Below are 23,236 nucleotides of genomic sequence, written 5' to 3'. Positions count from 1 at the left end.
GAGGCGGAGCGGTGCTGCCTCGGAGATGGGGCCGCCCCGCGCTCGTCACTGGTGTGATCCCATCCCAGTGAGGCGGAGAGAACAAGCGCAAAACCAACCAAGCAATCTTCAGTATCTAAAGGAAGTGCGAAATTGCAGTGCTGTGTGAAAGACGGGATAGAATTTGGAAACTACGAGTAATGAAGTGAAGTAATGAAGTCTCCATTTCTAAAGATCGAAAGTTTACCACTGAGAAGTTTACCAGGCTGGTCTGAGGCTGACCAGAAAATTAATAGAGGATCTAGGATTTAATCTAGAAGTCTGACTCACGTTGTCAAATAACTCCCCTGCCCATGTGATACACTCTAAAGAAACTCAGTTAACATTTTTTCCGGATTTGTTTGGGCCACAGCATATTCAAACCAGGCACATCAAGATCTACTCCAAGTAGCAACTCCGTTTGCAGGAAGCTGATTCCCTGCTGAATTTATTCAGGAAGCGTCTTCAGCTCTGGCTGCATCAGATAAAACCAGCCTCATCTGATGTATTTTTGTACTGGTTTAATTGAAGTGCTCCAAGTACATGGCTTTTGATTTTCCACTAGGCAGAGATTTGACAGTGTAACAGTAGGGAATAAATTGGAATAACCTTCTTTTCTAAAATTTGTGACATATCAGTTGTGATATTAAAGCAAGGTACGACAAAGAGTAAAACACAAGGCTTTCCCCACCTCGAATGGCTGCATACACTATTCTTACAAAAACTACATCACAGTTACTCTGACAGACCTCCAACAGCAAGTAAAGTACAACTGCACATACACTGGCTCAAAACACAAGGAGGCTGTGGCACTTTCTCAGACATTTGAACACACCAGTTCACTAGGCTCAGACATACTTAGATTAACACTGGTTTTAGGTTTCTTTTTGGTGAGTTTTGCTCCAGTTTTTGGATACTTGTCCTTGGTATGAATGACCTGGATGTACTGGTCATTGCTGCTGTTCTGCGGATCACTGCTGGATTCAATGGAAATGGAATCAGACTCGGTTAGAGATTGCTCCAGCTTTTGCTTTGATTTTGGTTTCACACGTGGCTCAGGATAGTTCAGGTGTACTTTTTTGTAAGCATATGGAGGCCTGTCCAGGTCCAGCTCAAAACCATCATCCCAGGATTTGTAATGCACTCTGGCTAGATCTTTGCTCATTAGAACGTGGCCATCAGCGCGATCCCCAATGTAAAACCGTGATGCTGGGCGCAGGTCAGACAGCGAGCGAGGGCGATGGGATCTGTTCATGAATTCTTTCTCAAGTTCTTCTTCATCCTCCTCATCTTCACTGGGATGAGGGGAATACATCTGGTGTGGTGTCCGAACCACATATCGTCTGATGTGGCGTGGATACAGCTCAATAATGTCTCCTGATTCCTCCTTTCTGAAATGCCTTTGGAGTCGGGAGGTAGAACGGAGCGATTTTTTGCGGGGCTCATTTTCATTAACCAGAAAATACCTGGTAGCATATGGTCTACATCCCAAAAATACAGGAGCCCCAGCCCCAAGGGCATCCGAATTTACCTGCCGAATGGCTTTTCTGAAGAGAGGGTCAGAGTGAACATCTTCAGTGTGCTTTTTGAAAGTCACTGGTGTGTAGGGCTTTGTTTTGCACAGCTCACTCGCACTCCTATGAACAACACTTGGGTATCTTTAGGAAGGAGGAAAAAGAGAAGAAGTATTGATAGACACACTTATCAATTAATGGAATTGAAACATATAAAAGAATTCACTGCTCTGGAAGTCAAAGACTAGGTTGAAAAAGTGGAGATTATCATATCTCCACTGTTCCAAATTTTTAGAACCGTTTTGAGAAACATACCCTAGAAATTAGGAGATATATTTGTACTTCTTTAGGAAAAGGTAACACAAGTGTCTTCTCAAGTTATATTCCCTTTTTGTTTTCTTACTGTTCTGAGAATTTTTTATGCACTTGGAAAAAACCCAGCAGATAGTTTAAAGCATCCATCTACTGATATGCCAGACTGGTTGTATAACTAAAGCTACATAGACATTCTGCGGAGAGTTCCTTCACTCTGTAATTGTTTCGTTCATGGAGATGGTATCCTGCACAAAGTATTTTAGTTATGTGCCTGAGGGCAAGTCTAGTATTTACCTTTGCTTGAGCTCTGTGTAAACTCCATCAGCTACATCTTTCAAAAGGTTTATAATCCCATCTCTGTTAAAGGAGAATTAAGGATGTGATATCACCAACGATACCAGTAGTACCCATTAATGAATCTGCTTTTGAAAAATTCCTCTATTGTCTTACAGCTCCAGACAGTCTGAATGCACAGCTGTTTTGTAAATAAACAGGTATGGCATGGAGCTTATGGAATAAATACCATTTCAAAACCAAAGCAGTCTTACCTGTTTGTGATATGATCATTTCTTGCTTTCTGTACACTTGACACAGAGGGAGCTGGTGTTAAAGAGGTCGAAGTTGTGGGAGTTGCATTGGCAGGTCTCACAACATCAGTTGTTGGTACAGCTTGGGGCACAGACTGGGAAATGGTTTGTATTCTGGTGCCTTTGCTCACAGGAGATTCAAAGTTCAAGACGCTGCCATTCTTTCGGGGTGTTGAGGAGCGAACAGAAGACTCCTGGCTGATAATATCAGTTTCTTGCTCTGGTCTTTTGTCATTAGCATCCATATTTTGGATTCTGGCTAGAAAACAGAAATTAATATAGTAACATTCCAGGTCTCTACATTTAGAAACTGCTGTACAAATTCAGTGGCTTGCATTCCCTCTTCAGTTAGGGATCCAATGCCAATAGAACTCCCCATGTTCAGAAAAGAGAAACTGGTGTTACACTGGGAGACTTGGTGATAAAGGGGTAGATCTTCATACTACAGTACATGGCAGATGGAGTACTGGGGACACAGAAAAAACACTGAATATTGCACTGTAGGATCCCAAAAGAAGCAACAAGCCAATTTTTCTTCTCCCTACCAGCCTCTGAATTGCATGCAAAGTCTGAGATTATTTGAATCATAAAAGATGCATCCCAATTTCTTCCCTGTTGGTGATAAAAGCAGGAAAATACCCAGTCCAAAGATTCCACATGAATTCAGGTTTAAACGATGCACAGTATCTTTCAGTGTTGCCAAAGTCAAACTGAGCTCAGAAACAATCTAAAAGGAGGATTCTACAGGAAATACAGTTTTAAAAAATGTAATTTTACTTCCCTATATGTATGCAAAATCAAAATGGGTTTATATCCATCCAGTGATTTGTTAATAGTGGCATTTCTAAAGGTCACCGACTTACCTACTGCCATCTGAACCACCTTCTTCTTGTCTTCAGTTCTTTCCTAAAATACATTCAGAAGAATGAGGATTTGTAAATTATTATGGATTAGAGAATAAATCCCCTGCTCTGTAGGGATGAAAAATATAAGATTTGTTTTACACTTTGAAACACTAGAAGTAACTTTGGAGATTTAATTAGGCTCATGCTTTACTGAAGACCCCTCAAGTTACATGTAAAAGTGCTTTTCACCATACTTACCGTTTGTATCTTCATTCTCAGTTGATTGTTGGTGAATTTTAATGATCTTGCAATACTTTGTAGGTAGTAGATTAGCATGCTGGAAGTGAAAGGGGTGATATGAGTCACTTCAGACATTCTTGACAGTTTCTTTTTGAGGGTTTATAGGTCAAAATGATGTACAAGTTCAGCTGCTGCTCTGTAGCATTTCCTTCTATTGTAATAATGGATTACAGCCTTCTTTCAAGCAAACATAAGTGAAAGAAATGACACTGAAAACAGATTTAACAGCAGTTCTAATTTCACCTATGTTTTTTGCAGGCATTTTCATTGTGTGTGTAACCTGGAATGCACTTCCAATTGGTTTTGGGTTTTTTTTGTTGGTTGGTTTTGTTGGGTTTTTTTTTTTTTTTTAATTCTAGACAAATAATTTTGACAGACATTGTTTTGTGTTTCTTTCCCAGTCCAAGGTTACAGAACAGGGACGCCATCGTTACAGTTGAGTTTGCACAACCATACCAATGCAATTATGTTGGCTGGCTGAAATAACACCTTGTTTACCGTGGCACAGATGAGATCAGATCCTGGCAGATTATGGCCTGGCATAATGGATTGAATTGGCTTTCAGTCAATGTCGTATAGCTAGATTTCATACCACAAACAATTACATATGTGCTTAGCTGTCAGTTTGAAGCAGTCAAAAGGAATAATTAAATTTGTAAATATTACATGGCTGGGACCTTAGAGGAAAAAGTTACAAATAAGAAGTGTTGCTTTGGTCTTTCTGATTTGAAAAGCCACTGGTGGGACAAACTCTGCCTTTGTCTGCATTTTATACAAGAAGAAAATGGTACAAAGATACAAGCAAAACAAAATAGAACTTTTCAGAGAAGCAAAGTGAATTTCAAACAGCCCAAAATCAATATTATTTCCCAACTGTGAACAATTATTTCTAATCCAAATAAGAAAAGACTTCCACTGGAGAGTCTGCAGCAAGTTATATTAAATTAACACTTAAGAGCAGACCATCATAACTGATTTATCTTGTCATAAATCACGATGACTGAGTAGCTTCTTTAAACGACAGACTGAGCCCTGTTCACTGTCAGAAACTGAATGACTATGAATAAATGGAAAATTTATTTCTAAGGAGCTCTTAAGAGAGAAGAGGTTCTTCAACTTCCTGGAGCCATCAGCACTGCAAGCCTTAACAAACACAATGCAGTGAACATGCCCTCACAAAGTATCCCAGAAGGAGGAATTCCTTTTGACGGTGTTTTTAACAGTCTTTCACTCCTGTCTGGTCCATATACCACACATTCAGTGAGGTGTTGGAATTGTTGTTTCAGTTATGCTTAATGAAACTACAGCAGTGCAATGTTTGTTCCTCAGTATCTACATTTGAGTCTCCAGAGATAAAGCCAGTATTAATACAATCAATTTAACCTGCCTACACAAACCAAAGTACTTACAATAACAGTAGCAGTGCAGGGAGGACAACCACAGGACTGCTGATGTAAGTAATCACTGTGTTGAACCATGTGGGAAAATCATTTTGAATCGTTTCAGAAACAATATCATATATTTTTTCTTGACCACTACAGGAGGTTTGGGAGGAAAAAAAAGTAAAATTAAGTTGTAATGAATCCTGAGTATATTTGTTAAGCAGTGTTGCACTGAATAATAAACAAATTTGGAGGGTGCTTGAATGAAGACACAAGACAGTGATGTTTGGGAGATTGCTCATTGGCACATTACATTATGTAAATATAAACAAACTAAATTATGTATATAAAGCAAATCAACTCAGAACTTTGACCTATTCACCTTATTAAACCATAAACAATAAAATATTGGTAGCAGAAAAGCACTGTCCTCTCAACTTGTTTTGAATTTACATCTGTAATTTGTGTATTATGAAACACAGTAAGTTTATTGTAAGAAGGGGAAATAAAATCTTTTCAATTTTCATTGTTCCATTATACCTTACCTGAAGGGGCCACAGCTTAAGGATGGCTTATATCGGGCAATAGCAAAAATTGTTGGTAACATGCACAAGAACAGCATAAACAGCAACATGGCCAAGTAGAAATTATTGGATCTGTAAGAAGGTGTAACATGTTTCAGATTATACTTGTCAGAGAGAAAACCAGAGACAACATAAAAGGTGCAAGTCTGGACCTATCCAGTCCAAGATCAACATGTCTGAAAGATTAAAATCATTCTGCCATAATTAGAAAGTCTGAACAGAGATGGTTTAAAGAGACTCTTAATGATCAAAATTCTCTTTGCACTGCTTTCCAGATACCACTGCTGCAGCCAGAGAACAGCTTACTGCATCCTTTGACAAAAGCTGCCCTTACTGCCCAGGTGTCTTGGGGGAGAAAAAGAATAGCATCAGAAGTCTATTAATCTTAAGAAAATATTAGAAATTAATTATTATTAAGAATTAAAGATGCCCAAAATTATTTCCATTTTGAAAAAACAATTAAAATATTCATCATGATTTAAAAAATGAGGAAATTTGTTGTGCCATGCAATGGACAAAAGCAGATATTGCACAGCTTTTAAAGAGAGAAACATCAAGAAATAGGACTTGCAACAGGAAACACATATAGGTTATTGTGCTCTGCCAGATTTGTATGGAAATACAGCATTTACGTTAGGCCATAATAGCTATCTAGGAACATTCCCTGACATATTTTTTACTTCTTGCACATCTTCAACTACCCTGCTTCACAAACCCTCCAGATTCTCATTAACTATGTCTTTTTCCCTCAGACCTTTGCTATGAGTGTTAGTGTGAAATTTGATTGTCAACTTTTAGAGCTAAAAATCTTCTGTAATTTTCTTCGTATTGATAAAAGCTATTTCTCTTGACTGCATTTGATTTTTTCCTTCTCTTTCATTCTCATTCTGACTCACCGAGATGCTCTGAAAACCTGCTGGTGTGGTACATTGCATGTCAGCACAGCCCAGCTCCTCAGGTACATGAGTCCAATCAACTTGAGTACATTGAATGCTGGTAAGCAAGGTGAAAAGAAAGCTCCCATCCTGGAAAAATCATATCATATCAATCATATCATATCATATCATGGCAGTGCTCAGTGTTGCCAGAAGCCCTTTTGAATAGAATAGAATAGACTAAAAAAACCCCCAAACCTCACACCAGGTAAACAGATTAATAGCTCTCTTTTATATAAAAAGACTACCCTGTCAATATCCCAATTAAAAAGGTTTCATTTAAATAATCAGATTTACTTAACAATCAGCCAACAAAGGACAAGAAAAAACACATGAGGATTACATACCAGATCATTCCTTGGTTGTAGACCAAATGCAATACGTTCTCTGCAATTTTGAATTCTCCATACTCTGGCTACAAGAAACACAGTGTAAAATGAATACCTTTATCTTAATCTTGTTTTCAGGACATTTATTAGGCACATTTGACTGAATCAGTTTGCAGACAGTACATGGCCTGAAACATCCAGATCAAATACCAGCTGCTTTCAGGCAGTGGGAACACAGCAGAACCTACTCTGCAGCCAGGGATTAAACAAATTTATTCCTCTCTAGTTTACTTCACATGTTTAAGGACAAACAGTCCACAGCTTTCACACCAACAGCTTCTTGCTAACCAAGTATTACCCACTGTAATTTTTTTAGAGGGCTGTGTGGTGTTGGTTACTCTTTCTTGGACCACTGTCTGCATTAGGTAAAGATACAGCTGCAGAAAAGAGGATGTGGGCAACAACTACATGCCCTGTGTGTCACCTTAGACTGTGGGAACTGCTCTATGATATTATTCAGTGAAAACCAAAAATTTTTGCATCAGAGCCATGTGAGTAGGCTTGAGAAAAACATTAATCTCAACATTTATTCTGTACCCTCCAATTTAAACTCAGTGTGAGCTGTGCCTTTCTAGACGTGTGCTACCGAGAAATTATTCATCTGCAGAAAGACTTTAAGGACATTTAATACTGAGGGAAGGAGCCTACCCATCTTCAACATCTTAGCTTGATAAAATAAGGATTGTACTTACAAACTTGCTTTCTAGATCCCAGCACCAGCAATCACTCAGATACCGGACACACAGTCCACGGAAAAAATCAATTAGCAGGATGCTTGCAACTGTGAAAATCATGTCGATAATTGAAAGCTTGAGCATCTCCTGAAATACACATTGTTCACACATACTGAGTCATTCTGAAAGCAAATGGACTGCATATGGCTATTTTGCATTTGTAATTGTATTTTTGGCTCAAGCTCAGTATTCTGATAAAATATGAATTGAATATATGAATAATTTCCTTTTAAAATTTTCCTGTTTGACTTTTCCCTTTATTGTCTTTGTTCTGTTAAAGAGAATAAATATAATCAAGCTTCCAGAGTGCCTTCTATTGCTTGCAGCACCAAAATTCTGGTCATGATGGTATCAGACTTTCTTTTTAATGTTCTAAAAATGTATCTAGCTAAACTGAAATGGGTTATTTTTTCTACTGCACCCATTCTTTTATTAAGCTGACTCTTGTAATATGTATTAGCAGAGTGTCTCACAATGAGAAAAACCTTATTATTCAGACAAACCCACAACTCAATGGCACAGGATCGGATCACCAAACCATAAAAAATAGTTGTTTTGTGCTTACATAAGAATGTGGTCATCCTATATTTAACTGAGCTTTAAAAATATACAATTAAAATAGGAAAAATTCAGTTCTATACATCTCTAGGCCATTCTGGGAAAAAAACCCAAACATTCAAACTCTATTTCCTATGAGATTGTGCAGAAAGGATATACAAGAACAGAAATCAGGCTAATAAACCTCAGAGGGGTCTTTTCCTCCTGATATTCAAACAACACCTTTAATATTCCTCATTCTGGAACAAGAAGCTCAGAAAATCAGAGGCACACTAACATGGTTCTTAATCCAGTGGCCTAGACATGACTGTGACACTGTCAGAGACCACAGTGACATCTTCTGCATTTTTGTGGTTAAAATTTCTCTCTGAATGTATTAGTGCCCCTAGAAGTCACAAGCAATGTACCCTTCACATGTAGGGAAGCAAGAGGTGTCATATTAAATCTACAGATTTTCTGCACCACAAATGTGGGAACATGGCACTGCCATCCAACTGTCCCCATTCCCACAAACTGATGGGATTTTGAAACCATTTGTTGTTCTCTCTCCCTCTGAAAAAGTGAAGAGCACTTGATTGTCTAGAGATTTATTGAGGCAGAAAGAATAGAGACTTCTGATACTGTAAATGATCAAGAGCACAATCTCTTGCTTGTTTCAGGTCTGCATCTCCATCTCTTGAGGCAGCAATCTGAATCTGCACAGAGTGCATGTTGCTGCTTTTATGTCTGTATAGTCTTGTTTCTCTGTAGGGCTTAGAAGGATATACCCTGTTAAAATAGCGTCCATATCACAGATCTGCACAGATCTGCCTGTGCAGAGCTGAAGACAGAGATCAAACCTGGGAAAAGAACATTTGGACAGCACAAAACATACAGTAGATATTGAACAAAACCCAAAGCTTGTATCTGTGGGCATAGCACTTTGCACAATCTTTACTCTTCCTACATCATCCTTAGCTAAATTCTGGAATTTATACAAAGTTCTAAAATCAAACACAGCACAACATGATTTTAAGTTTTTCAAATGTTAATTACGTAAAGTAAGTTGATGACAATAAAAAAATTACATACTTGACCAACGTATGTCTCCCAGCACTGATCCTGTGGGTTCTGGGTGTTAAAGGAAATTGTCTGGTTAACCAGTGAGTCTGTCAGGCCTTGGGTGCGATGCTCTTCTAATGTGACAAAGCCATTTCTCTTAATTTGTACACCAGGAATGGTTAAATTGTCATCCTTAGAAAGAGTGTTAGTTGCTAAGGAGGTGGTAGAATTACTTGCATTGTTGTTCACATCAGAGTCCTGAAATAATAAATGTCCCAAAAGCTACTTTTTAACTGTACATTGGTGCAGATGTCTGCACCTTCTACAGCATAAACACACACACACAGATATATTTTCATATATTTCCAAGCAGCAGTTAGGCAACTGTTAAACAGCTGTCAATGGACAGAGTCAGATGGAACACCAAAGGGCAGGACTTAAAGCTAATTTAGGTAGGTGGAAATATTTGATCTACAGTGATGAGTTTGGGGTTTTTTTTTCAATAATTCAGCAATGCAGAGAAATCTATTTATCTCATTACATCAGCAACCAGATGAATCCAGTTATCCTTAAAAACTAATTAAAAAGACACTATAAGTAGTTGTAAATAAACATTACTATCTAAACTTAACTTTACAATCCTATCAACCCATAATATTTTTAATCAATTTTAAAAAAATTTCATCTAACTTCATACACTTCACAATAAACAGAATTCTTCTATGAAGTCTACTAGCTTTATACATCTGAAAACATCAAGTAACTTACAGTGACACTCATACTGTCCACTTTATCCAGGAGGGCAATGATTAAACTGTAGAGGTTTCCCAGGTATAGGACAAGAACTCTGAAAAGAGAATAAAATAGGGTTAGCAGCACTGGTAACCCTTGACTTCTCATACGTTCTCTGTTTTGGTTTGGCTGTGCTACAACATGAACCACAACACAGCTCTCCGTTCCTCCTTTTCTCTCCACATATTTTTTACACTGAGTAATGCCCATACCTGGCAAGCTGGAAGCGAAGAGTGGTCCTTGGATGGTACATCTCCAGAGCTGCCACAAGTTCAAAAGCAGAGGGTGCAATCATTGTGATCAGTGACACAACTACGCTGACCTGTGGAACAGAAACACGCGGTGTTTGATGATGGTCTTCTGTGGAATCTTGAGGGCTGATTGAGATACTGCTAAGGCACATGCTTTGGTGACTGCTTTTCTTGGAGGAGATGCTTTAAAAAGTTATTATTGACATTAGTAATGACAGTAGTTATGATAAAAATTTATAGATTTGGAATACCACTCAGGAGTCTTTACTCCAGATATTGTAGCTTCCAAGTTCTACTTTATTAATGGAAATTAAAAGCTAACATGTAAGAAATATGGTGCTAGCATCTTCCTCTGGAATGGATGAGTGGCTTCTTCATGCCTATTTACTTCCTACTCTCGTTCATTCCTCTAAATGGAAATATTCACAGAACATTCAGTATCCCCTGATACTGAATCAGTTATTCTTATCAAAGTCAATTCCTTTCTAGCCCATCAGCCCAGTGTTTGGTCAGCTCTGTCCTGGGTGTTAAAGTAGATTTCTAAGTGACAGGAGAGATTAAACTTTGTGCTCACATATAGGGACCTGCTAGAACTGCAGTGTCTGTGGAAGGAGCACCTGCACCCCACTCTGCCCAGTTCAGCTGCACTAACACCTGGCTGCAGAGCGGAGGGAGCAAGTGCACCAAGGCAGATCCAGGTCTGCCAATTCCTCATTTCTCCTGGCACATCTCTTGCTATTTACACATCTATGCACACTATTGCTGCAGAGAGCCCCCAGACAGCAATCCTGCTTCTAACACAGAGGTGGCATAAAGAGAGTGTACCTCATTTTTTTCCCAGAGAGTCAATTCCTTCTTGGTGCGCTCTAACCTTTGGGATCGATCCACCACAAAGTAGATGATGTAAATACTTCCTGCAAGGGACAGGAGCACGAGGATGTTTGCAATAATTCTTAAGCTTATGGTCACTGCCCTAGGAAAAAAAGAAAGTACAACCATTACAGCAGGTTGTCTTATGACACCTGGGAAATTTCTAGCAGGGTTTGGAAGGACAAGACAGGAGATTAGCACTGATATCTGCATCGAAACAGTGCTTTGAAAAGTATCTCTTATCTCATATACATACAAGTTTTTGCTTTTCTTCTTTTCCTGCTCTTCCAGTATAGCTTCCTTGAAAGAAACACAGCATTACCATTTTAATAATGTTCAGCAAAAATAATGCACATATATTTCACAGAAATTCAAGCATACCAATAAAAAACCATCACATCCTGGAGGTGCAAGCAGATAAATACTACTGTCCTCATTAATTTGTAGCACTGATATGTGATATTAAAAAGTGATAGAGATTTCTGAGAAACAAATACACTCAGGCACTTTCAGCTATGCATGCTTAAGGAAATACAAGGGGATTACTCTTCCGGATTTTTTGGCAGGATGTGCCTTTAAAATCTGGGTGTCACTAATGTAATACAGTACTGTCAAAGGTTATTCTTAGTCATTGAAATAACTAAATATCATAGCTTATTAATTTACCCGCTGCACAATTTGAAGTAATTTTTGTTCCATGATAATGAGAATACACCAAATTTGGGAAATAAGTTATTTTTGATAAAACCACATATGCTCTTAAATTCTAGATGGAAAATATCTATATTTTTAACAGTTTTCTATTATTGAGACACCTGTAATATGTCCCTCCATTTGTTTTGGAGAAATTAAATAAACCATAGAACCATAGAATATCTCAAGTTGGAAAGGACCCATAAAGACCATTGTGCCCAACTTCCTGATAATCAGAGGGATACATAAAACTAAACCATTTCACTAAAAGCATCATCCAGATGCTCCTTGGAGTCCAACAGGCTTGATGCCATGACCACTTCCCTGGGGAGCCTGATTAATAGCTGATAAAATAAAGAAGAAAGAACAATAAACGGTGTGCAGAAAGTTATAAACCAAAGAGAGAGATATAAAACTTATTATCATGTAAAAAAGCATCTTGTAAAATATGAGCTGTTGTACATGGATGCCCTGAGGCATAAAACTCTTCCTTTGCATAAAAACAATTATACATTCTATAAATTTGTTTGTTTTCCTGCCAAAGCAATTTGATTCCAACACTCAATGAAATTTCATCATTAGCAGGTTTGTTTCTGGTTATCTAACTTCTTGTCACACATACAGGCACATCAAATAAAACTCTCCTAAGGAAGGACACAATGCCCTTGCTAGGATGGCAGCAATTATGTTGTGTCTGTAATACCACACAGATGTGATACTAGCCCTCCCCTAGGCAAATAGATATGCAAATAAATACAAAAAACACAATAGGAAGTGCAAGGGGATGAGTGGAAAAAATGGCTTACAGTTTAACAAGTAAATCAACTTGAAATAATTCAAAGGTCAGTTCCTCACCCTGATGCTGTTGACTATGGCTGCAGCTTTGCTCTCTGCAGCCTCAGGGTTTCCTATCAAATAGTCCCAAGCACAGAAAAGTCTCCAGCAGAAAGTGTAATTTTCATCAGAGGCACTTGCTAAACTCATTCTTGAGTTCTTTGCCATTCTGTAAAAAAATAAAAGGTATTTGACTGGTTCTGGTGTGTGAAGTTGGTAATGAAGGAAGTCACTGGTTTGGTTCATGGTTTTCAGAGGTTTATACATTTAGAGCTACCAAAAGTTGCAGAAATTAGTATCACTGTTGGGAGCTTTCTGAAGAACATAAAACAGGGTGAGGTGCAGCTCATGAACTTGACTTTACATTTAGAGATAAATGACTCACTGTGGAAGGGCATTCAATGTTTACAGTCTTTACAACTGACAAATAAAGCAAATAAATCTTACTAACTGTGGGCTTACACCTATTTCTGTTTTATAACCTCTGGGTAGGATCCAGCTGAAATATATAATCACTAAGATCATGGTTACAGGAATTAAATCTAGTTTGGCATAACTAGTGATTGTGCACAGGATCTGTTTGTTTGCTGTACTGTTTTAAACCTCAAAATATATATTGCTGTCACATAGAAACTCAGGGCCATTTTACAGACCTTGGAAAAAAGAAAGAAAACCCCTCCTACTCATGTCAGGTGAGCAAGGTGGCAGAATATTGCAAAAGATAGGAAATGAAATGAAGATTAATAGCTTATGAACGAAAGGGCATCTGAAAGGACAATGTTAAAGGGAAGCTGCACACAGCTAAGCAAAGGATCACTGAGCTAAGTCAGAAGAAAAGCTGATCCTATCTAGAAATTGCAGATGTGTAGTTCAGTGTCAAATATACCAGTGACCCTTGGCACAAACCAGCAGGTAGATTAAAAATAAATGAAAAGGGAAGGTTTGACCTCAAAACTGAGAGCTATTACAGACAGCACTGAAAACATCCCTGGACTGCACTGTGCCAGATGAATAGGTATCCAGAAGGGAAGAGAAAGCAAATCAGGAGAGGATAGAGTGACCTTGCCCCTACAAGCACTGCACATCCCTGGATTTATGGTCAGCACAGGCAGTCTTGCTCTCTCTGCTGAGTAACTCCTACTCCTTCCCCTCCACAGCAAAGAAATTAAGCTTACATTCCAATGGGATGCCACGTACCCACTAAAGCAATGCAAATCATATTGCACCTAGGATGGCACTTTTATATTTGTATTTCAATAGATGGGAATATTAATAATGCTGAAAGCATTACACTTCAAATATAAATTTCTGTCGTAGCAATATTTATTGCAGAAAAGAGGGAAAAGGACTTCCATGGGTGTTGGGCCTTAAACTGCACCAAGACAAAGCACACAGATGATCTGTGCTGCCCTTCTTCCAAAGGCTGGGAAATGGAACAGAGAGTGAGGATTACAGCAAGATAAAGGGCAATCTAGAGTTAAACTCAGTCTGCTTCCATGGTATTAGAGAGGTGAGCATGTTAATAGAACTACACAGAATAAATACAGAGGAAGTGGAGTAAATACCATTGCTGACTGCCTGAGCACACAGATTTATGAACAGCAGTAAATGGGCAGTCTTACTTTTTTAGAAGAATGATGAAGCTGTAAGCAAACACAGCCATTCCAACAAGGAAGTAGGCAAGAGGCAGCCGGTATCCAGCTTTGCCAATCTTCCTGTCCCGACCATAATAGCCATAAAACAGGACAGAGTACTGGAGGTAGCCCTGCAAAGACCAGAGCCTGTCAGTAACCAACAACTACAACAGAACAGTGACAGCAAAATAACAAGGAGTGGTTTGAGTCTTGCCCCTAGGGACCAGATGGTGTCCAGGTCTTGAGCAGATGCAATGTGCTCCTTGGGAATGGTCTTGCTGAGCGTGCTGCCGAACGGGGCTCCGGCCAGGAGCTGCGGGAGAGAGAGCGGGTCTCAGGAGATGGGAAAGGGAGCAGGTCTCAGGAGATGGGGGAAAGAGAGCAGGTCTCAGGAGATGGGAAAGGGAGCAGGTCTCAGGAGATGGGAAAGGGAGCAGGTCTCAGGAGATGGGAAAGGGAGCAGGTCTCAGGAGATGGGGGAAAGAGAGCAGGTCTCAGGAGATGGGAAAGAGAGCAGGTCTCAGGAGATGGGAAAGGGAGCAGGTCTCAGGAGATGGCAAAGAGAGAGCAGGTCTCAGGAGATGGGAAAGGGAGCAGGTCTCAGGAGATGGGAAAGAGAGAGGAGGTCTCAGGAGATGGGAAAGAGAGAGGAGGTCTCAGGAGATGGGAAAGAGAGAGGAGGTCTCAGGAGATGGGAAAGAAAAAGGAGGTCTCAGGAGATGGGAAAGAAAAAGGAGGTCTCAGGAGATGGGCAAGAGAGGAGGTCTCAGGAGCTGCACGAGCCCATCTGAGCCAGGGCTGCACAGTGGAACCCATCAAGAGCTGCCCACATGGGTGGTGCTCTCAGGGTAGCAAGTACTGTGTCAGCACTGTGTCAGCTTTAAAAGCCGTGTTTTAAAATTCAATGGGGCAATGTTTGATCTCAAAATGATAGTTCAGGATTAAATTTACTTTTCCTTAAAAATTAAAAAGTGAATGTGAATACCTTTTTTTTTTCTTGTTTACTTTTTATTTATTTGAGAGGTATTTAATTTTTATTTTGTGCAGTGAGAATAAAATCAGGTATTCCCATGTTTTCCGATAACAGTATTAAAGCACAGGGTAGGTGAGGCAAAATAATATGTATGGATCATTTAACAAAGTTAACAAATTGCCTTACTCATATGCAAGAACTAAACAAAGTTGTGGCTGTTCAGAACTTGTAGGAAATGCTTTCTAATGGACAATAATCCAGAGTGTAGAGAGGGATGTTTTGTTTTTTAGTGTCATTTACACTTCTCATTAATGTAAATGACACTAATAGGACTTAAGTGTACTCAACACCCACTACATCTTTTAAGAATGGGTTCTTTATTTTAGTAATCAGATAAAAACATATTCTCTAAAAACATTAGTACCATGTTGACAAAATACAACCTCGAACACTAATAGAAAAAGTCTGTTATCCTTTGGCAGAGAAAAACCTCTTAATAGGGGAATTTATTTTAAATAATTCACTTTACAGTGTACATTTCAAACAGATGCATGACTTAAAGTGTGGTGTTTGTTCCATTGAGAAAGGAAAGTTCAGCAGTAAGTGCTTCTCTGTAAATACTAACAGTGTGTTCTTACCTCTGGTAGGACTACAAATGCTCCTGTCATTATGGTGAGGACAATATTGATCCCAAACAGCCATCTCAGGAAGATGAAGTAAGAGGCAACTCCAGACCCAAAATGACCTTAAACCACAAAAAACCATTATGTGACCTGCACAGTCTATAAAAGCTTGTATCATTTATCCATTAAGTAATTGAATAACAGACCAAAAAGAAAAACCTCTCTTATTGAGGGCATTCAGCAAACTAGAGATTTTTTTCATTTTCAGAATCCCAAAGGGACAAAATTAATTTTTTCAAAAGTTACCCCCCAACTAAGACCATCAATGAGAACTGTGCAGTTTGTGAGTCATCAAGAAAAGATGAAAAAGCAAAGTTTTAAATAAAGAATTAACTGCTGAAAAAATGCATTTAACTCCCTCCCAAATATTTAATTCAGTACATTAAAAAAATACATCATAAGGCTCAGCGTTTTAGCAAGTGTTTTACAAATACCATGAAATCTTTATACTTACTCTCGATTTTCTTTATTCTCATTTCCCAAGGAATAAAGATTACCACAAAATTGTATGCAAGTCGAATAAACTTCTTCCAAAGCTGAGAAAAAAAGCAGAGAAATATGACACTTCTTCACATGAAAAAAAATATTTTAAAATGAAGTGCTGAGTATTGTGCTCATGTCTTATATTTTATCACAATAATTGTTACAAATATTGATGAATAAGGTCTTACTAGGAGCATGATGTCTCAAAGGAAATTCTCTTAGAGAAAAAATACACTTATTTTTATTCAACAGCAGCAAATTTAACTACTTTATTCTCAGCTCTCTGTTGTGCAGCCAACACCTGCAGAAATCCTGTGGTTATATTTTGTAGAGTCTTTATTCAGACTCCATTTTTGCAGGGTCAGATGCTCTTCCTGCACACACATGGGGGAGAAAAAATAAAATCCACCTGTGCAAAAATGAGAGCAGTTTTTGAGTAGTGTTAGAGCTATAACTTTAAAGTATCAACAGGAAAAAAAAAGTATTCCAGGAATTATAAAGTATTTTTAGTACAGCTAGATAATAAAATCCCACCTATATTTTAGGCATTTTTAATAGCACTGTCAATATTCTATCATATAATTTGATTTCCTAAAATTGAAGAGGAGTAAATAAAATTTTAATTACTGAAAATATAATCAGTCTCTTTGGCCAAAGTTAATTAATATTTATGATGATATGGACTTTTAATTGCATAAATGGGAAGTATTTTAAATAAAGAAATTTAGATGCTGAGAACTGCATGGGAATTGCTGGGATTGCAACTTTCAGTGCAGGGTTCACAGAGCTGAGAAAGGGCTCAAGCACCTTGTGCCAGCTGCACTACAGATTTAGAAAGAATAACAAGGTGTCCACAATGAAGCAAAATTTACTAAAACTATCATTTGATAGCTATCATCTCTTTTCCTCCCTGCTATGTTGTTGAATGGATAATTTACACTCTTAGAACCCAGAGTATGGGCATCTGGCTTTAACTGGGGAAAACAAACCCAAAATACAGCTACAAAGAAAGTGTAAAACAATTGAATTGAAAAAAAGAAAATGGCTTTCAATGTCAAGATAGTAAAAATGTATTTTAACTTCAATTTTCATAAATAATACCTTGAGTGGACTGTCCAATCATGAACACTATCTATTTTGCAAATTTGAAAAAATTGTGTAAATACATATACACCTAGTAGCTGCATTTTGTCCTTAGCACGTGTTCAAGCACTGAGTTCTTAATTTTGATGATGTAGTGCTTGTTTTGCTGTGCTACAGTTTTTGTCTCCTTGGTCACCATGCTATTTTCTAAGAAAATATGTGGGGGAAAAAAATCTCTTCCAGTTAAAAAAAGAAAAAACAACCAAAAAAAAAAAAAACCACCAAAAAAGGCAGCTTATTCTGTTGCTGTTGCTGAATTTAGCCCTAATATAAAGGCTATACCCCTAATTTGTGCTAGGATAAAAAAATACAGACCCCCTACATGTAATGAGTGGTACTAATTAACTGCTGAATTACATCCCTGTGCTGAATGTCTTCGAGCAAATACAAATACAACAAAGGCAATTAGATTAGACACAAACTTTTATTCACTGTGAACTCTAAGCTAAAAGCTTTTGGGTTTGTATAGGAAGAATTATATGAGCAAGCACTGAGCCCAATCTCTGATTTACTGACATTCTGATTTAGCACTTCTCTTTCTAGCTACCGTCCTAGTTCCTCTCATATCAAAGGCAAAAAATAGTGTTTATTTTAACAGCATTTTTACTTCCACTGCATTTGCCACACATACAAAGGCAGAACAAAGAAAACTTACTCTTTCTACATTGGAAAGTGCTTCTGGGACCAGCATCTCAGAGCACCAGATACAAGTGCAGCTCTTCACTTGTTCACATGAATAAATGCATGGTGTTCTGTTGGCCTAACCCTGCCTTTTTGAACTAAGATATATTAGTAATTAAAAGTGAACTTGTTATGATGATAAAAATATTCTTGACTGCTTAGATCAGTAAAGAAGTCTTCTGTTGGTTGCTTATTAAATACAATTTCCTGCATATTATAAATTTCCAGAAACTCAGGCCAGTGTCTATTTTCAGTGGTGTAAATAGATTTGCTAAGATTTGATTCAAATTCTCTGAGTATAATGCAAGCAAAACCCCTTTTTTAATGATGAATTTAATATAAGCTATTGTAGGATTGTCTTCCAAACTAAAAGCTAGACACATTTTTCATATGAAGCTGTTGAACTGTGGCCCCAGTTTGTTGAAATAGCTCTTCAGAGGATATTACATGATGTTTGTTGTTATCCCTTTCACATCACCCCCTCTAACAGGCATCAATATTTGCAGGCTGTCTGAGAAGAAAGCTTATACTGCATTAACAGAAGGATATTCATCCATCAACACATGAAATTAGTCTGCAAAAATGTAATTACTAAAATTACAATAAAAAAAGGAAGAAAAGAAAAAAATAAGCTTTTAACTGCTTTTTTCTCTCCCTACGCTCCCGAGCTGAAGTATCAGGAGTGCAGAGCCAACACACACTTCTCTGAATCAGAACTGCAAATGGCTGTTGGTGGGAACAAGAAATTTGAGAGATTTGAGAGCAAGCAGCCATACCTCTGCCCCAGCAGCCTGGTAACCTCTGGTTCTCGTGAGCCTCCCCTCGTACTTCAGCACGATCTCCTTGGCCTGCCTGCGCGAGAGGGGAGGGTCAGCTCTGCATGGTCCACTGCTCACAGCTCTCATTCTGCCCAAACAGCATCTACCAAAGGGCTCAAATGCTCTGAAATACAGCCATGGGCTGTCCCACCATCAGCCCCTAACCCAGGCAATGCTTTTTTCTCTGCCTATTGAGCTTTTTACTGATACTTTAAAACCACTCAGAATTTTGTCTGAGGGAACTCGGCATTCAAGAGTTTGACGGCAGGGAGAATTTTTCTGTTCCTCTCATTTATTTCTCATTTGTTTCAAAGTCTGGCTTTTAAAATGGTAGAACCCAGATGAGTAAAACAGCAAGATCCCCTTTACAGTCTGGCAATCTCCTGTGGATACTGACACCTCTTCTGCAGGTATGGTCTTGTGAGATGCAAAGAGGTGCATGCTTATCTGGTCATACACAGTCTTTGACCTCAGCAGAAGGTGGATTGGGACCACCTGATCAAAAGGAACAGGAAAGCAGGAAGTCACAGACTCTGCCTATGAGAGAAAAACCTCTCTTTGCTTCCCAGATTACACAAGTGCTCTTGGTAGGGTAGAGATTCCTCATGGCTACATTGCCATCTAAGCACCATACAGGATTTGAAGAGAAAATTCCAGATGAAAGGGGTAAAAAACCCCCCAAGCATCACACAGATCATGAGGTGAAAAACCTGACACAGTTTAGACAGATGGCCCGAAGAGTTAGTCACATGCTCTTTCATTGGAAATCTGGCATTATAATAATTGAAATCCTAAACTGTAAAACATATTTTACTACACTGAGCATTCTTTTTAAACTTACAAGTGTCCAGTATTTACTGCATTTACAGTATGTTACCTGAAGCTATGACCAGCTTCTGTTCTGATACCATGTACTTACCTTTAAAAGGCAGGCTGCTTCTCCTTTTTGGGACACAGTGAAACAATTTAACTTAAAAACATATTATGGAGCATTACCAACAGCCTTGCTTGAGACCACTGAATAGCTGACAGTCTCTTTTAATAGTTCATAGCCAAAGCATGATTTCTTGCTCTCTTTTTTGCTGTGACTTTCTAAAGGGAGCACCAGAGACAACTTCACTTACAGACTGCTCACCCAAAGGCTGCTGCCTTTGGTCAGCCCTCAGATTTTCCCAGAGCATCCCCATGGAACACGTTCCTAGGAGCTCTAAATCATTCCTGTGCTCACTCCCGAGGCTGGAAGTGCTGTGACAGTGAGTGAGCCTGAAAATCTCTGCACAGGCACCTTTACCTGAGTGCCCTCAGCTTCTGCCTCATGGGCCACGGCCGGCAGCGGATGTTGGACATGATCTCCTTCTGGTACTGGATGTTCTGAAAGATCTGCTCTGGGTCATGGCTCTCAGCCTTCTCTTCACCAGCGTCGTCATCCGAGTTGCTGGCAGCCCAGCACACGCCCCACGAGAGCAAAAAGGAGACAAGTTATTCCTGTGGGATTCCCAGCAAAGCGTTGATTTGCACAGGATCCGACCTCGTAGAGCATTTTAAGAAAAAGGGAACTCACAGGACCTTATTGCTTTAAAGTTGATTAATAACTTGAATGGTTTCTCCATCTCCAGGACATACCTCTTTCCCTCCCCACCACTTGCTGGTCAGTTATAAATTATCCCCACTCCTGATGAATCCCAGTCTTTCTTCCCGAGCATTTCCAGCCATTGAGCATGTACATCATGCTAGCAAGACTCTGTATATTTTTCTGGAACAAACTTCTGTCTAAACATTTCCAGAAAGAGCAGATAACATCCATTTATTAATCATAGCCATTATTTTTATTTCAATAATGATAAAATGTTTTATTTCTAGAACGAGGGGAGCAGGTGATTCAGTCATGGTCACCATTTAATTCTATTCCCTGCTGAGGGACACAGGGGTGTGGGACCCCACATACCAAGAATTACTTGTCCCTGTGAAAAGATTCCTGTGTTTTGATGATTATGAAATCATCTTTTCTGATGCTGTCACCACATTTGCTAAGCTATAGCTCTTGCAATTCCCTGTTGGTCTGTGAAATAGCAGCAATATTCATTCTTACAAAGGCTTAGGTCTAAAAGCCTGTGGTGGCTGTTTCTCCCTGAATGACACAAAGGGATCTGAAGTACTGCAGCAACCACCAGCCAGGAACTTTCCCACTTGTATGGCTGTGTACTTGCTGGGAAAGTTCCCTGCAATTTTCCTGAAAAGGCAGCCTTTTAATCACTTAGAAATAAATCATAACCTAAACCATGCCATGGAATAATATTTGGGGGACACACTTCATCAGACCACTAATCCATTAGTCTTCAGTCCTGTCCCTTCAGTCACAGGGGACATTCAAAGGAAATTTATAATTACACAGGAAAAGAATGAGAGAATTCTTACCATGCTGTAAAAGAATGCTGAATTCTTACCCTGAACTCTTTGGAGTTACTTTGCTTTATGTACAGTGTTTATGTTTCAGTATGAAATGTGACTTTGACCAAAAAGAGACAAAAACAAAGAGGTTTGAAATACATCTTAAAACACAGAGAAGGATTTTTCTCATGCTCATTTCCACGCTACCACACTCTAACTCAAACCAGCCTACCTTCCCCAGTCTGACACACTGTCTGTGCAGAAGTGAAAAGACAAGCTCCCACTGCTGTGCTAGACAAAGCAGACTGTCCCTTGAGGAGAGGGCAGCTCCCTTACCTGTGGGGAGGCTCCTGGTAGGTGTAGATGCCGCTTTGCCGCTTCACCGTGCGCTGCTTCTTGCAGGGCTTGGCAGCTCTGGGCGCAGGGGAGCCCTGTGCTGCTGCCATGCTGCCAGGTGGGACTCTGCAGGGCTGGCAGCAGCTTGGAGCTCGCTGGGCAGGCGTCTCAGCAGCAGCCAAATGTTATTAAGCAGAGAGCAGCGTGTGCTGCGAGCCCTGTGGAGCAGAGGATCATTGCCTGGTGCTCCAGCCTGGAGAAAGTGCTGCTGCCTGGCAGTGCCTTAAAGCCACAGCACACAGCAGCCCCACCACTGCCCCTCGAAGGCCAGATCAAGGTGGGAAGAAGAGTTCAAAGCTGCAAGCCTTAATTCACAGCCAAGTTTCCCTTGTTGTGGATGAGGAACATCCCTCTGAGTGCCCCCCAGCACACAGCACTGGCCAGCTTTGGGTGGTGCTGCCAACAAACACCCTGTGGGTGCTGTTGATGATTCTGCTTCTTGTGCTGGACACAAGGACCTTGCTCAGGAAAAGCAAGACGGTGTTTTGGTCTTTAGCAACAGAGAAACATGCAATGTCACTGTCCCACTGGGCTTCCAGTTTAGTAGTGAAGAGTACCCTGACACCCTTTCTATGGTCAGCACCTCTGTGATGCTGGGCTTGGTTGCCAGGATAGAATAAACTGCTCCAGGTTCTGCTGGGGCCAGGGAAGTGAATTTTTAGTGTTGTTCTCCATCAGAGAAATTACAGATATTCTGGTGTCATTATTAAAACACAGCAAAACAGACCAAAATTACTAAATATTAATGGTTCCTGCAGCCATAATTTGATGCTCAGAAAGTGGGACTGAAAGGGAGAGTTTGAAGAGAGTTTTTACTTGTTCCTAACTTGGTATTTTCTCTCCTTAATAGCTCTGCACACAGTGCAGCAACAATTTTGATTGCATAAATCAATGGTCTGTTGTAGTTAACTTTCCTTTGCAGCATCTCACAAAAAGAACATTTAGTTCTTGCTTCTAAATTTCCTGTAGACAATAGCACAGGCTGCTTTTTCTCTCCATCCTGAATTAATCCAAAATATTGCCACTTGGTGAAAAGTTTTACTTTTTTACTGTCTATTGTCCTAGACTTATTCAGTTAAATAACTGAAGGGCTAAGTGGTCACAAGCCTTATTTTTTGTTACAGTACTGAAAGAATAAGTCCATTTGGGGTAATTCACTGAATTTCTGAGATGACAAGTAAGGAACAGATAAATATAAGTCTGAATTTCCAAAATGTATCTCACAATGAAGAGTTTTCTTGCTGGGTGAAGCCTCCCTAGAAATCTGGGAGTTCCATTAGCACAAATCAGAATAGTAAAGAAATGCCCCTATTCAGAGTTCAGCTGTATTCTGCACCACAGAATGTGTCATATGGATGACTATTAAAGCCTGCTAAAACCCACTTACTATGTGGG

At 39.3% G+C, this 23,236-nt stretch overlaps 1 protein-coding gene across 1 annotated transcript in view; it reads right to left on the bottom strand.

The window, feature by feature from the left end:
• Window positions 1-76: 76 nt before the first annotated feature.
• TMC3 (transmembrane channel like 3) overlaps window positions 77-23,236 on the bottom strand; it is a 270,584-nt gene continuing 247,424 nt past the window's right edge. Inside the window, exons 24-45 of the mRNA XM_064389310.1 lie at window positions 21,782-21,999; window positions 20,349-20,492; window positions 19,016-19,091; window positions 16,387-16,468; window positions 15,888-15,994; window positions 14,491-14,589; window positions 14,265-14,407; window positions 12,664-12,811; window positions 11,372-11,415; window positions 11,071-11,218; window positions 10,207-10,316; window positions 9,971-10,049; window positions 9,233-9,460; window positions 7,562-7,690; window positions 6,828-6,895; window positions 6,442-6,570; window positions 5,507-5,617; window positions 4,989-5,114; window positions 3,538-3,616; window positions 3,298-3,340; window positions 2,396-2,693; window positions 77-1,676 (exon numbers count right to left, since the gene is read on the bottom strand). Coding sequence (XP_064245380.1) covers window positions 836-1,676; window positions 2,396-2,693; window positions 3,298-3,340; window positions 3,538-3,616; window positions 4,989-5,114; window positions 5,507-5,617; window positions 6,442-6,570; window positions 6,828-6,895; window positions 7,562-7,690; window positions 9,233-9,460; window positions 9,971-10,049; window positions 10,207-10,316; window positions 11,071-11,218; window positions 11,372-11,415; window positions 12,664-12,811; window positions 14,265-14,407; window positions 14,491-14,589; window positions 15,888-15,994; window positions 16,387-16,468; window positions 19,016-19,091; window positions 20,349-20,492; window positions 21,782-21,891 — 3,342 coding nt within the window. The 5' untranslated portion in view covers window positions 21,892-21,999 and the 3' untranslated portion in view covers window positions 77-835. The remainder of the gene's footprint in view (window positions 1,677-2,395; window positions 2,694-3,297; window positions 3,341-3,537; window positions 3,617-4,988; window positions 5,115-5,506; window positions 5,618-6,441; window positions 6,571-6,827; window positions 6,896-7,561; window positions 7,691-9,232; window positions 9,461-9,970; window positions 10,050-10,206; window positions 10,317-11,070; window positions 11,219-11,371; window positions 11,416-12,663; window positions 12,812-14,264; window positions 14,408-14,490; window positions 14,590-15,887; window positions 15,995-16,386; window positions 16,469-19,015; window positions 19,092-20,348; window positions 20,493-21,781; window positions 22,000-23,236) is intronic.

Source organism: Passer domesticus, chromosome 14 (genome assembly GCF_036417665.1).
Source record: "Passer domesticus isolate bPasDom1 chromosome 14, bPasDom1.hap1, whole genome shotgun sequence".
In the NCBI taxonomy this organism is placed as follows: Eukaryota; Metazoa; Chordata; class Aves; order Passeriformes; family Passeridae; genus Passer; species Passer domesticus.
This window is presented reverse-complemented; position numbering and strand designations above follow the sequence as displayed.